This window comes from Thunnus maccoyii, chromosome 12, assembly GCF_910596095.1.
Source record: "Thunnus maccoyii chromosome 12, fThuMac1.1, whole genome shotgun sequence".
Classification (NCBI taxonomy): Eukaryota; Metazoa; Chordata; class Actinopteri; order Scombriformes; family Scombridae; genus Thunnus; species Thunnus maccoyii.
Window position 1 is genome coordinate 13712064 of NC_056544.1, and position 15457 is coordinate 13727520.

Genomic DNA, 15457 nt, shown 5'->3' on the forward strand with positions numbered 1-15457 from the left:
CACACAGTGAGGCATACAGCTTATTAATTAAACATTGGTATTGGATCGGTACTCAGTATCAGCCGATACCCAAAGCCCAGGTATCGTATCAGGACTGAAAAAGTCATATCGGTGCATTCCTAGAATTAATTAGTTGATTCACTGATTAAGGATTACAGACTGTTAACTGAATTTCTTTGGCCTTTGGACTGTTTGACATTTTACAGATTAAGTGAAAATGAAGAAAAAATAATCAGAAAAACAGTTGACAACGGAAATAGTCGTCCCATTATAGTTTATGATCCAAAAATGGAATAGATTTTTATATTAAGGATGGATTTAAGGGAAACAACATACAGTGAAATGTTATTGTTAAAAAAAAAAGTTTAAAAAGAAAGTCAAATTCACAGTTTTGTCAACAATGAGTCTGGACAAGTATCTGCTTCTATTGGCAGAACTTCAATGTGTTTTGTACGTTACAAACTTGCCTCACATGATGGAACCAAAACAGATTTTGCCTTGTGGGGAAAATACTGATGAAAATACAGGTTTTATGTTTTACATTATGTATGTATAAAAGATACTGTAACTATTAAATCAACATTGCTTTTCAAACAAGTCAAACTTCAATCTACAAGAGCAGCTGTAGATCGAGATTTCAAGCAGATTTTTATTGTAGAAAGAAACAAAATATGACTTTCTAAATAGAAAAATCCAAAGTTAGACTTTAATACAGTCTATTTTCAGCACAGGCCTACTACTTTGTCTGCTATGTTGCCAAAATGATGTTGCACGTTATGTAACCAGACACTTGCAGACACACTGCAGCCAGGAGTCAGTAGTATATCATATATATTATATTGGTTTTTTCAGTAGTTTGATGAGCAGCTCGCTGGTGCAGATCCCACCAACAAGGATGAGAACCATGAACAGCAACGTCAGACCACGACGCAACACCAGCTGCCTGACCAACAGAGGCTGTGGTACTGGAGCACTGGCTGTCCCATCATGGCCTGGACCGAGTACCTGCAGGTTTGAGTTTCCCTCTTCAAAACTCAGATTAGATGAAATGATGTTTATCTGGGTCTCTCTCCAAGCAGCAAGGGCATGTCCTGATCAGAGAGGGGAGAGACGGGTTAGGTGTCTAAACTGAGCACAGAGAAGTTCCTGGATGCAAAGAAAAGAAAAAAAAATGAAGGGAGAACTTATTTACCCGTGTTTCTCATTTCTAAAACTTCTTTCTTTTCTGCAGCCTGGACTCCTGCTCTCACCAGCGCCTGTTAAATAATGACAGGTGCTTGTAATGCACATCAAACCAATTACATTCTGTTCAGCTACAGGGACATGAACTAATATACTGAAATGAATGCACACATGATTGTGTCATTTCCCACTTGTGACTGTAGACGGCAGAAAAGATCAGGAAGTTTGTGTACAAGGTTTCTCATACTGGTGGTTTTGCAAGTTTTAGCCTCATTAACTACAAATTGTGTTTATTTTATTGGCTGCAAACCATTTCCAAAGTATAAATTGTAGACATGCACCTTTGTCATTAAAACAAATACAAATGGACAATATGGGATTTTTTTTATCCTCCAGAAAACACAACATACATTCCTCACATTTTCTCACAGTTGGCATGGACTTTTAGTGTAGATTGTGGGTCAGTCTCCAAAAAACACTGGATCCTACTGTTACCGTAAGCAAGTTGTTGCCCAAATCTTTCAAACTCCATCACTGCAGTTTGTAACGCAGGCTTCATGTTAAGAAATTGGTGTCTCCAAACCCAAGCTGAGATAAACCTTATGACATCATGAGGGTTAGGAAGAATTGCACTTGGTACAAAATGTGATAGCACTCCTGTCAAATATGAGTCAACGCTAAGACAACGGTATAGTTTTTTTTTAATGCTTACCCTCTCTGTAAAATGGTAGCAAATTTTTCATTTTTCATGAAATTTCAATGCGTGCTCACTCACCTCTTCTGAGGCCTTTCTCCAATTTAGTTTACACAGGAAAATGATAAAGAATATGGATTGTAGAGTGACACAAATGAAAAGCCCCAACCACAGTCCTGCAACAGAGAAGAAAAATCTCTCAAACTTACTTCAAAAAAGACCTTAAAGTTACATGGCATTGTCACTAGCTTGTCTGTCCTCACCTACGATGCCCATTTTGCCAGCAAACATCAGGGACAGTCCAACAGGAAAGCCGATGCAGTAATATCCCAACACGTTACAGATGGCCCCAATTTTTGGTTTCCCTGCTCCTCGTACAATGCCCCCTGTGACACCCTGCACACAACAAATACAGCTATCAGTCTCTGTCTGCTGTACTTAGCTTCCACATAATAATAATTCTACAGATGACTTACCGCAATCGCTTCTGCAGGATTGAAGAACACATATATGATCATGACATCAGCAACCCGCTGAACAATTTCTCTAAAAGATGCAAACAAAGATTAACTTTTTTTGCCACAATACATTTTGAATTGTAGGACAGGATTATGAACTGTAAGTTTGATGTGCTGATTTCCTCCCAACTTGACTGGCCATTAAAACTGATTTGCGAGTTACATCAGAGACTTGGAAAAAGATTTTATGAATTCACAAATATACTCACTTTTCAGTTATAAAGATGTAACCTATCACATCCTTACATAATCCAAGAATAATTCCAACAAAGCACGAGACTGCAACTGGATCAAATGTTGGAAGAACACAGACAGCAGCTGTTAACAAATCTGAGCAAAATGTATTTTAAAAATACATCATTTACATGGATGATTTTAATCTGTTAAAGAGGACATAGAATCCTTTCCTGCAGTTTTATCTGCTCCTCTTTATGCATATTCAATTCACATTCTTTCTTTTTTTTGCAATGACAACAAAGTTTAATCTAATATCATCTATGCAATCTGAAGTGGTAGAGACAGATTTAAAGGTCAAAATCATAACAATAGATATTCAAAAACACTTGGTTCTACACTACCAATAATGTGTCTTTCATCAGACCCTCCCTCCACTCCTCCAGTTTGTAAAGCAGTGTTAAAAAAAAATTGTACTACCCTGAAATTACCCTGATGACCTCATCTGGGTTATTTTTTCAGACATTGGAGCACTTCCTCCAGCACCACAGAAGATAATATACAAGCTGAGTGGTGCTTGTCATGACAAGTAAAATCATTAACTGTGCTATTAGTAGTTTTTCTGTGGGTGGAAGGTGGCCTGCAAGGACGCATTTGTTCTTACATGCACAGATGATGGCGATCTTTCCAGACGCAACAGCCTGATCTACATTTCCAGCACCAAGAGCATTCCCAACGTGCACACTGGCAGCTACTGAAAATCCCATTGGGAACTGTGGATACAAAATATTGTGTGACATTTTAACAATTTCAAACCACAAATGTGGCAATGGTTCATGATTACATCTGCAACAAATAGTCAATTAATCAATCAACTGAAAAATAATCTGCAACTATTTTGATAATCGATTAATTGTTTCATTCATTTTTTAAGCAAAAATGTACAACATTCCCCACAGTTCCAGCTAGTCATTGTGAGGATCTGCAGATTTTCTTAGTGATAGTAAATTGAGTATCTTTGGGTTTTGGACAGTTGGTCTAACAAACCAGGAAATTTGAAGACACCACCTTGGATTGTAGGAAACTGTGACAGACTTTTTTCTCTGTTTTCAGATGTTTTATATAAATAATCATTAGTTGCAGCGCAGTTCCTCAACATTTCACATTATAATATCTAGTTATCCATGTAGTAGAAGCACAAAACTTACAGTGCTGTATGACCACTACTCAAGATGTTCTACAGTTTAGAAATGAAAGAAAAAGTAGGAAATGTTTGAAAACATATGTAGCAATAAACACGTAACTACCAAAAAATGGAGCCTAAATTACATAAAAATGTTGCATCATTACCGTAAATGTAACAGAGACTATCTGATAAACAACCGACTGAGCTCCCAGCTCAACCTCACTGATCACACCAGCCAGGAATCCTCCCATTTCAAACATCCACCACTCGAGACAGATCATAAGCATGCTGGGAATGGCCACCTGTGTGAACAGACCCCATTCCTGCAGACAGTCCAGCGACCAACCTAGTAGACAGAGTTAAACAAGCAAAGAAAATGTTTGACTAAATTTAGTTTTCTAATTAACTCTGAACTCTACAGTCCAGAGCTATTTATGACTGTACTAGAAATACAGTAACTTAACATTTTCCAAAGATGCTGAAATGTTGTGGAAGGAGTGTTTTCAGTTCTGCTATCCCAGCACAGGATTAAAAGTTAATCATCCAAGCAGATGACATTTCTGAAAAAGTTAGAACTCACCATACCATGTCGCTTTGTGTAACCCCGTCCAGCGAATGTAAATGTACAGGATGACAGCCAGAGATGACTGTGAGATAGCATTCGCTGCTGCAGATCCACTGTGGGTCAATAGACAACAGAATAAAAAAAGACACAGGTGCACCTGACTGTTTCCATTTCTAAAATTTAGTCTCATATAGTGGTGGGTACACTTACACAACACCCAGATCCAGCGTGTGGAGGAGGATGTAGTTGATAATTACATTGAGAACATTCCCAATGACTCCAGTTATCACCTGAGGCCAGATAATACCCTGCCAGTTCAAGCACAACATGGACTCAGTGTTCAGCGTAATTGAACAATTCTTCAGCTATCATTGTGTTTCTGTAGATGTGCACTGTACCTGATTCTGTAGATACCTCCCCTGCAACTGATACATGAAGACAGCCTGCAGACAGGGAGGTGAATACGGGTAAAGCAAATTAAAAAATTTAAAAAATACAAATTATAGTTGTGTGTTAAAGTATGCAGAGCAGACTAAACTTACTGGCAGAGCAGGCATGAAGATCTTCACATACTGCTGCGAAAGTCTGTGGACAGCAAACATGGAGTGCAGAAGTATGTGTTAGTACACTGTGTGTGTGGTAGCATGTGAAACTGCTGTCAGTGAAAAGGATGCTGACCGTGCAACGTCTGGGCTTTGTTTGACAGCGAGTAGGATGGGCTCCGTGTTGATGAGGATTGCCCAGCAGGGAAAGCAGCCCAGGAGCAGAATCAAAACACCTCTTTGGAGAATGACTCCCACACGCTTGAGGTTTCCACTCCCATACGTCTACACAGTAGATAATTCAGATTTAGATAGATAGATAGATAGATAGATAGATAGATAGATAGATAGATATTATTATTGATCATTGTCTCTCGTCTCAGACTGTCTGCCTCATATAGCGACTTGTTTTTTATTTTTTTAAAAATTGTTAATTTTAATATTTGATTGCAACATGTTGTCATAGGTGAAAAATAAACATCTATTTTGCTGTTGTTGTTTTTTTAATAGTTTTATTTGAAAATGTTGGAACATATTTTTAGATGTGTTATTCTGTGTTGTAACAGGTTCAATAAATTTCTCATTGAATGGATACCAAATGAATAATCAATTATATACAGTATAGATATACCATGTGACCCAACATTTTAAGTTCTAGGGCACAACTATGTCTTCATCCACTATTCTGTTCGGACACTCTAGAAAGTCGCAGGCACAGAATTCAGTGCATGGCAAGCCAGCTGCAAAAACAAGGACATTTCTTCTGTTGACTGCATTGTTTGTCCTTGCAGCAGAGATGTGTTAGATCTCGCACTCCTTGTGGTGCTGCTGCCTTTTCATACATCGTTGTTTCCATGACTCCTTCCGTAAACCTCCAGCTTTTCCCCACAGGACTCCAAAGCACTGTTTTTTTGTGATGACAGTGGCACCAAATGGCAGTTTGGTACATGGCTCTTAGTAGATGCTGCCTAAATGAATCTTCAGCTGGGGGCATATGAGAAGCAGGCAGGTCTGAGGTGGATGCCAGCACATATCTCATCTCATCTAGAGTGGTACACTGATCCCCTCTCTCTTTCTTCTTGTGGCCATACAAGATGAGTGTGTAACGTCTGGCTATAGGCAATGACTTCTCAAGATTTGTTGTCAAACCAAAGTGACTTAGGCCTTTCAGCTCATCCAAGTGCTTCTGAAGTTTTGTGAAAGCAGTTGTTTTTCCTATTTTGAAAAAACTGCTCGTCATATCACAGACCGTCAATGCATGGCAAACTGGAAGGTATTGGCACAAGGTTTTCCACAACTTTTTAAAAATTGTATTGATTGGCACAAACCTCTCTTTGCCTGTATGGGCTTTGTGCATTAGGACCAAAGCTGAGCCAAACATGCTGCAACTTGCATAATGCAAGAGCAACACAAGAACATCAGTGTCATCACACATGATGATGACTCCTGTGTATGTCTTGGCAAGGTGGATGGTATGTGGTGTCGGCCTCTTCTTGATGACTCATTAATCGACTAGGCTCTCCAGGCTGTCATGATCAAATATCAAATATCAAATGGCTTTGGTTTCTTCCACATCTTTAAAACTTCTGGCCAAGATGATCGTCTGTTCCTCAGTGAGTCTACATGGACCTGAGCTGGTTATGTAATTGCAAACAAAAGCAGAAAGCGTAGCCTTGTTGTCACTGCTTGTCAAATACCTCCTGTAATTTCACGTGTTGGTCCTGCATCTCCAACTGCTCCAAGTTTTTGTTTGTCTTGTTGCTTGATGGAGTTTGAGTGGTCATATCAGTCAAAAACCATGGCAACACAATTGATTTTTTCCTCTTCCAATAGCAGTGAAAAGATTATTTTGAAAACGCGTTCCATAAGGTCATTGAAAGTTTGAAACCCCAATTCATTCACTCTGAAGTAATACCATGTCATCTATGATGTGTGCACATGGTCCTATTACATAAGGTGAGTGGTACCTTCTCATCCTGCCATCATCATAGAACAAAGCAGGTGGTAGAGCAACTAACTCATGAGACAACATGTTCTACATGGACACTGCTGGAAGTCTCTTGAAAAGAACATCTGATGCTGTCCAGACTTGTTTTGCAATACAGGTACTTTCTTCAAAGTGACTGAGCATTTTCTTTTCTCTGGTTCCCAGAAACTATTTGTTCCTGTGTACTTCGCAAGGCACTGCTCTATGAACAGTTGGCTTTGGTGTTGAGCATCTTCAAAGAAACAGGACAAACATTTTGCCACCTTTTCAGAGGCAACTTAACCAGCGACAATGTTAACAAGCTCTTCAGGAACACTACAGGTGTATCCAGATGAAAGGGGTTTTGGTTTTCCTCCACAATTTCCATGGTCTTTTGTACGACTGTCTCATCCTGGCTGGTTCTGGAGGATCCATGCTCTTGGTGGGTTTGTGAGCCTTGGACATTTTAGCCACAAAGCTCTTTCATGGCATCCACATATTCTGTTGTCATATGTCGTATCATCAACCATATTGTGAGAGCCCCTTTCTTAAGCATGAGACCAACAATTCCATCTTCACTCACCCTCACGGTTGATCATTTGCTCCAGTGCCTGGTCAGTTGCCACGCAGTTAAAGCTCCATTTGTCGGACCGCTGTGCAACAGAGATGAGGATAAAAGAAGGGCAATACGCTGGGGATGACCCCTCCACAGGAAAGCACTGACTGTTTTCTTAGTCTGACAAGTAGGCATATACTGTAGCCTATATATTTTTATGTTGACAGCACATTGTGTTATGTCATGTTGTGATTATTTTCTACTTAATATTGAAGTTTGCTGTGCACTGCACATAGAGCTGAATTAAATCTGAAAGAATTAAATCTTACATCTCTCATGTGTCCGGATGAGGAAAGGACAAGGCATGAACTTGACATCGCATCACTGAGAGTGAAAATATTGTGCTATCAGATGAGATGTGTGCACATGATCACTGTAATTAAATAGCTACCACACCTAGAGATCATGCACAAACACAATACAAAAGAATATTGTCTGCACAGAACAATAATAGATTGGACTTGGATTGAAAAATGAGCCCTGACCAAGATTGTACCTGAGATATGAGTGTATCACAGGCCGATGCCAATCCAGTGCCAACTGAAATACCAGTTACGTTAATAACCTGCATCCAAAAACAAAAACACAAAGTCACTGTGATTCAAGCTGTAATAGATAGACAGATGAATTACAAAACACAGATAGGTGCATGAGTTCAGGGTTGAAGCAAAAAGTGACAGAAAAGGGCTAAAAAGTAGCTGCAACTCCTAACAAGTTGTGTCTTCTCACCGCTACTGCTAATGCCACGCCTGCAAGCTCAGTTTCCCCCAGATGACCACTGAACACTGTGCTGACAAAACCGATGAGAGAGATCATCAGCAGCGAAATGAACTGGAATACAAGAAAAAAAAACTCTTCAACTTAATAAATGAGAATTAAATCACAGTGAAACTGAGTTTGTGTAGGTACACAAACATGTAGGGGAGATCGGGTATGGTTGTAACATGAGGAGAGTTGTAACGCCACCAATTCTACCAATTAGGGATAAGATAGGAGTCATATCATCATATCAGTGTTTACCTACTTCCCCCCCAATCCCACATGGTGGTTGTCAAAGCTGGAAACAGGTGCATGCAGATTTTATAGAGAAAAAAATGATTTTGAGGTAATAAAGTAAAAATTTTTTTGACCAAGACTATATTTTGTTTAGTACTTATACTATTGCAGATAAAATCATATGTCTTATATCAGATTAAATTGCAGTTTCTCAGGCAAAATGTGCATCTTTCCCCTGCTAATTTCAAACCACTATGCTAACACAGCTAGCTAAACAATGGCTGGCTGGGGTGGGGTTGGGTTGTAACACATCCTTAAAAAGTGTTACAACCATCCCCAACAACTAAGAACACGTTCTTGATTTAAATCATTTTGGAAAAGAAAGACTGACAGGGGTGTGCCTGCCAATGTTTCAAAAAAGCATCTGATGGGGTCACAAAAAAGCGCAAGTTAGTCAGATCAGTTGTGAAGGCACATGGGATCTGCCATGTAACACCGAGCAGATACTGCAAGACACTGCAGAAGCTAAGAAACCGAGGGTCCACTGATCTTCCTAGTGGAGGTTACCGGAGTAGCAATGAGGTGCAGGAGGAAATGTTGGCTGACTATTTGACTTAAGCACCAGACCTATAGACCAGAGTAGAATTGAATATTAGTGTAGTTGCCAAACAAATTGAAAAACTTGTTGTGTCTATGCACTCAGGTTTCCACTTTCTTTAAGGTCAGAAAGTTTGCATATCAACTTGCAGTAATATATAACATCAAACACTCACAAACATGGGATGAGAAGCAGATGGCCTTTATGAAGCAGAACCCCAGCCTGTCAATGAGCTAGTTTTAACTACTCAAATGTGGAACATTTCTTCAACAGCCTTGGAAAGGTCATTGACAGAAACAACTTCAGCGGGAGTGGAAACAGTGTAGTAGAGTGTTCATTAAGCATACATACTGTTAAGGAAGTTTAGTTTAGTAGTCAAACAGAAAGTGGATTTGTGTTATGGTCAGTCACAGAGAGAGAGAGACGTTGTTCTGGATTGTTCTGTTATTTCAATAAACTTCTTTTTGAAGCATATCATATGGTGTGGCCTCTGTATTTGCTTCTTTTGTCTAATTGTTCCAACTTACCCCAGCATGTGTTACAACATAACCTGGTAGTGGGGTAGGTTGTAACAAAGGAACACCATGTATTTGACATCAACTCACAAGGTCTGTGATATTCTTGCAGAGGTTTGAATTGATGTCATTTGTAGTAAACAGATGTCGGTACTTTGTATAAAAGTTTGAGACCTATAGCTCAAAAATTGGGTGCTGAAGCAAAAAGTGTTACAACCATACCCGGTCTCCTGTACATTTACATTTGCATACTTGAGAATGAACTGCCACAGCAAAACCTCACTAAACACTTCAAATCAGCTATTTCGTTTAGACAACTTCTCAAAAAGACAAAAAAAACTTTGTGTTGTCCCGATTTGGGACAACACAAAGTTCAAACATGCAATATCTCCTTTCCAGTAAATAGAGGCCGTAAAAGCTCATTAGAAACCAGTCGTAAGTTGCCAGTGTAAGTGGAAGATACACCATACCAACACAAAAAGGTGGAATAATAAGGACTAGGAAGAAATAAACCCTGCATTTTTCATGAGGTGTGTCTAAATATCTACTTACCACAGGTCCTGCTAGTTTGAAAAGTTGAATCATTTCATTCTTGTAATCCACTGGGAGCCAGTCCTTGATGCGCTTCAGACACTTTGCACCATAAGTATATAAAGTATCTTTGTAAATAACAGACACATGGTCTGCTTGACTCTGTCTGTTTATTCCATGTTGACGGACAAACTTTAGACCTAAATCCTCCATATCTAAAAAGGTTTTTACACGGGAGAGGTGAAATCCTTTTTTTTTGCACTTCAGATCTCCTCAGCTGAGTTCTCTAGTGACCTTTTGAATTGAACAGCCTTCTCATCTGGGACGGCCCAGCTGAGCTCTCCTCCCCCTCTTGCAGCCACACTAAAGTTTTACCGAAACCTATTTAGAATTCAGTTGATCCAATGAAAAACCTGAAGCCAAATTATTGTGCATGTAGTAGGCTACACTTATGAAATAACCTGTTCTTCCTCATGTTATTCTCTGACTGAGGTCCTACTTATGCTGATACTGCTGTGGTTTTGCTGAGCTTCGGTGAAGTTCTCAACTTGCCGTAGTGATGTATTGCTGTACTTCAGGGTGCAGTCAGTCAGTACAATCAACAGTGATCAGAGTACCAAAACTTTCAACTGGAAGTGATTGATAAAACAATGGGCCTCATGCAAGAACCGAAATGAACAAAAATAAATATATAACTAAAACAAACTTAATGCAAAAACAATATTCTGTTTACTATATTATCATCATCATGGCTGCCAATTTACTGAGAGGGTTTTCACACTTAGTACATGTTTAATATTGACAAAACTCATGTTGATGGGTTGATGAATGAGTTGTGAGTTGTATGAATGAGGTGTACTTTTTCTATACCTGTGCTGTTATATGACTCTCTTCAGTACTCTGCACAATTTAAGATAATGTACCTCAATGTATTTCAGCTCTACATGTTTGAAAAAGATGTCAGTTCCTATTCACCTACAGCAACATCTTTTACTTTATTGCAAATATACTGTTCCCATCATGCTGGCTAATCACACTGCAAAACTAAAAAGACTTGTCCAGCTTGTAAGGCAAGTCTTTGGTCAGAAAGGACCATGTCAATCAGGTATTGTGACAGCTGCACTTTCACAGAAATTCCATCCCCCCACTTTTTCCTGAGGTGGTCATTGATGTAATGAAACGAGCTCCCCATACACGAAAACCCGTTAGTCAAGTTAGATTGATTTAACAGCCATCCAGCCAATCACAGCCATTTGACCAATCCGCCAGGCCAGGGAAAAGTTGTTGTTTTTTTTATATAAAACTTTATTCAACAAAAAAAGTACATATTATATCAGGCACAAACAAATAAACAACACAAAATTTTGAAATGAACCTCTCTGACTTTGTTAGGAATACAAAATTTATTAGGTTAAAGCAATGTTTCTTCCAGTTTATTTCTACCAAAAGTGAGTTCCAATCAAATTTTCTTCTTGGAGTGATTTTGTTTTCACTTTGAGAATTTGATAAAAATGTTTATTATTACATTTCCTGTCATATATGTTGATACCATTCAAAAGCAATGTAGATGGAGCATCTGGGATGCTTCCTCCTCCGAAACATAAGTGACTCTTAATAACATGGATTAATCGAGAAGGAATGACTTTGATTACTGAGTTGTATTCTTTAATAGGAATTGGAAAGTTGTGTTTAATTGTAGGACAGTATAAGGCCATGTTAATCAAAAATAGACAAAATGTTGATAATATTTCTTTGGAACCACTTGGGATAAAAAAGAGATTTATTCCTAATAGTTATATTATCATTGTTCCATGAGAAAGTTTTATGAGGAGAAAAACGGTGGATGAAGCATAACTTCCAGGCAAGAGGTGATTGCTGATGAAACTTAGATAAAGAAACAGGGAGTTTGTTAGGTGAGTAATTACATGTTAAAACAAAATTTTATCAAAAATATGGCTGGGGATGAAGAAACAAAAAGAATTTGGCTTTGCCAGGCAACTCTTTAGCCATTTAATTTCAAAAGTGTTTACAGTATCAATGAAATGAACAAGACAATCAAGACCTCTCTCCATCCTACTGTTAGAAAGTACTGCCAGTTGGTGAGTTTTATTTTTCCAAATGAAGTCAAAGAATAAATTGTTCATTTCATTAGCCGTGGGGTCATTAACAAAAAGAGAAAGGGAAGGATAAACGAAGGGAGAGAGGCCCTCAGCCTTAGATAAAAGAACCCTGCCGTATATAAAGTCTCTTTGAAGCCAGATGTTAAAGACATTTAGCAACAAAGTTCAGTTGCTGTCTGGCTACAAGGTTTTTAGTTATATAAATGCCCAAACACTTAACAGCGTTCTTTACAGGAACATTTTCCAATAATGTATCTTCACAATCATATATGGGCAATAACTCACATTTAGATACACTGAGCTTCAAACTTGAAGATAGTGAAAACTGTACAACTAGATCAATAGCTTTCAGCAACTGATCTGTATCTTTTAGGAAAAGAGTTGTGTCATCAGCTAGTTGTGAAATTCTTATTTCCTTATTAAATATAGAAATGCCTTTAAAATCTGGGTCATGTGCAATATTTTGGGATAATAGTTCAACAACTAAAATAAATAGAAAGGATGAAATAGGGTAATCTTGTCTAACACTGCATTTTATATCAAATCTATGGGAGGTGTCGAAGTTACTAATCACAGAGCTATTGATTCCTTTATGAAACATATCAATAGCTCTATAAAAGTTTTTCCTGACCCAAACTTAAGACATTCTATAAGAAACTTATGTTCAATGGTATCAAAGGCTTTGTAAAAATCTAAAATAAGAAGCTTTTGAATGTACTGAGTCTGCATAGTCCAACAAATCTTAGATAAATCTGATATTATTGCTAATATGCCAGCCTTTAATAAAACCTGACTGTGTTTCAGCAACAATATGATTAAGTCCTGTCTTTAGTCTGTTCACATAAGTCATGGCCAAAATTTTATAATCAATAGTTAGAGGAGTAATAGGCCACCAATTATTTATTAATTAAGTATCTTTATCCGGTTTTGGGATAAGGGAAATAATACCTTGTTTCATAGTTGTGATCATCTCTCTCCGACCGATACATTCTCTGTACATACAAAATACAGGGTTCTGAATAAGGACCCAAAAATTAATATAAAATTCATCTGAAAGACCATCAATACCTGGCAATTTTCCCCTTTTCATTGAGAAAAGAGCTGTTTTAAATTAATTAATTGTCAGATCAGAATCACAAAGTATTTTAGGGTAGCAGAATAGCAGAGATATGTTTCTTTACCTTACTGATAAAAATTTCACAGGAACAGTAATTGAATTCAGACGTATACAAATTATCATAAAAGGAAAAGACAAAGTTGGATATTAGCTTTGGGTCTGTTCACTGGAACGAGGGCCAAAGGCGGGGGGTAGCAGTGCTCATGTCCCACCCCTAGAGCCCCAATACTTTTAAAATTGCTGCTCCATCCTTGATGTCAACACACAATTCTCAGCAACTGTACTTTGGTTATTTCCTGTATTGCTCTTCAATTTGATCTGGGATGAAATGTAGCAGTTATCTGTTGGGGTTTTAAAGGGTATAGGAAGAGAAAGTGTTGGTCTTAGTTGTTGTACAAATGAAATCACACTGCAAAATCATAAACATTTCTGTTTTTTGGGAGATAATGCATAATGCAAAAGAAATAAACACAACCACAGTTTATTTACATTAAAATATACACTCCACTGTGCAGGAGAGTAGTGTCATGTCTCTCCAGCAGATGGTAGTGTCACATTATTATTTTCAAAGGTTTTTACTTCCTGGCAAATGCTCATAACCTGCTACCACAAATTCACTGATAACCTAACCACGGTCATCCTATTTCGTTTTCTGTTGTTGAAAAGTCAACTGCAGCTCGCCGTTTGGCTCACACTACAAAGCCTTCACTATCTATCACTGGAAGTACAGTGATGAAGTAACTTCTGGTGTGAACAACAGCAGAGAGAACCTGAACTTTTGGTTAAAAGGATTTTCAGGCAGCAGGCCCTCGTTCATCTTTATCAACAAGAGTTGCTTTTTCTGTCAAACCCTCCTAAGTGGTGTTGCAGCTTCCCTGTGAGAGGCTAAGCTTGCCTCCTTCTCTGAGAACGTCTCACAGAGGAGAGTTCTTATGCCTTCAGTGCATCAAATGCCACTACGTCAACTTAATGTACAATATATCCCTTCATTTCTCACTCACTGAACTGTAATCAACCATAATTCTCTGTAATTTTGCCACCAAGAGCTTTTCTCCATTGCAGTCTTTGTAAGGCTTTTATGGACAAACAAGCAGTTATCTTAGAAGGACCGGAGCACTTCTGAGTCTCTTTATCCACTTCTAATTCCACTTGAAGGACAGACACCACTATGATGTTGAGGATCACTTGGTGGCTCAGTGATACAATATGCTTATAGGAGTCTAATATTCATATTCTACTTTTGTGTCAGGTTGCTGTTGACCAGGCACAGAGTGGGCTGAGACACGGGGGGGCCAGAAAGGTTAACTGGGGTAAGCCAAGTGTTGGCTACCAACAGAGACTGTGCCTGGAGCCAGAAGTGAAAATCAAAAGTCCTTATATCTTGACGGCAAAATAGGTTGGAGCACTACTGCCAGTGCGTTCTAAAACAATCCTTAAGATTTATGTTGTGCCATCTTGATCGTCTTGAACGGTATAGCCTAATTGTTAATTTTATGCAACTAAAACTTGGTTAAGTTTGAGATTGCTGTCATAGTTTGATGAAACCAATCTTGACTGCCATAAGTCACTGAACGCAAACCTCAGTCACAAAGACTTGACTATTTGTCAAAGCCAAACACTTTGTACCCCTCTCCACAGGGCGAATTAGCACGCAATCCTGCCTGGAAAACATATTGGAGGCCCTAACGAGGAATGTCATGGAGGGTCTTATATGAGCAAACAGATCAAACAGAACAGGCACACGTGGGATTACTGTGAGTTTGTCCCTGCACACATCATCTGCAATACACCGAGAGGAAGGCCTAAGGGCAGTTTGTTCGGCACTTGTTTCGACGTTGCTTTTCTTGAAAGTAACATGTGTTAAGATATTTGTTCCCACCAATAGGCCTTTTCCACAACAGACATTTTGACTTGTCACAGTAGGAAAAGCACAGGATTTGTCTGTTCTGTTCAAGTGTCCCAGTAAACCATCACAGTGTGACAATGATGCACAATACAAGGACACTAAAACTGAAGCAGCTAAACGGAATTCAGCCATCATTCATTTAGTTATTTACTCGTCTTTCATTATTTCTCTCTGGTGACATTTATTCATTTTATAGAAATAACTTACTAGAAATTCTGCAGCAGACCGTAA

The 15457-nt window shown here is 38.6% G+C and overlaps 1 protein-coding gene across 1 annotated transcript; it reads right to left on the reverse strand.

Annotated features, from left to right (window-relative positions):
* Positions 1 to 412: 412 nt before the first annotated feature.
* LOC121908288 (multidrug and toxin extrusion protein 1-like) lies at positions 413 to 10137 on the reverse strand. Its single transcript, XM_042428195.1, has 16 exons — positions 10105 to 10137; positions 8173 to 8274; positions 7940 to 8008; positions 4998 to 5146; positions 4862 to 4904; positions 4718 to 4762; positions 4530 to 4627; positions 4335 to 4432; positions 3919 to 4100; positions 3233 to 3341; positions 2604 to 2679; positions 2353 to 2422; positions 2140 to 2272; positions 1958 to 2052; positions 1193 to 1256; positions 413 to 1091 (listed from the first exon to the last, which is right to left on the reverse strand). Exons 1-16 carry the CDS (start codon positions 10135 to 10137, stop codon positions 835 to 837), a joined length of 1623 nt encoding a protein of 540 aa, XP_042284129.1. The 3' UTR covers positions 413 to 834.
* Between the last annotated feature and the right edge of the window lie 5320 nt (positions 10138 to 15457).

What these genes read in the sequence shown, in the direction of transcription:
- LOC121908288 (XM_042428195.1), bottom strand. Translation starts at nt 10,137, where the DNA reads ATGATTCAACTTTTCAAACTAGCAGGACCTGTG. An exon ending in GCGTGGCATTAGCAGTAGCG is followed by an intron (nt 8,009 to 8,172) that starts GTGAGAAGACAC and finishes TTTTGGATGCAG; the next exon opens with GTTATTAACGTAACTGGTAT. An exon ending in TCTTCATGCCTGCTCTGCCA is followed by an intron (nt 4,763 to 4,861) that starts GTAAGTTTAGTC and finishes CCCTGTCTGCAG; the next exon opens with GCTGTCTTCATGTATCAGTT.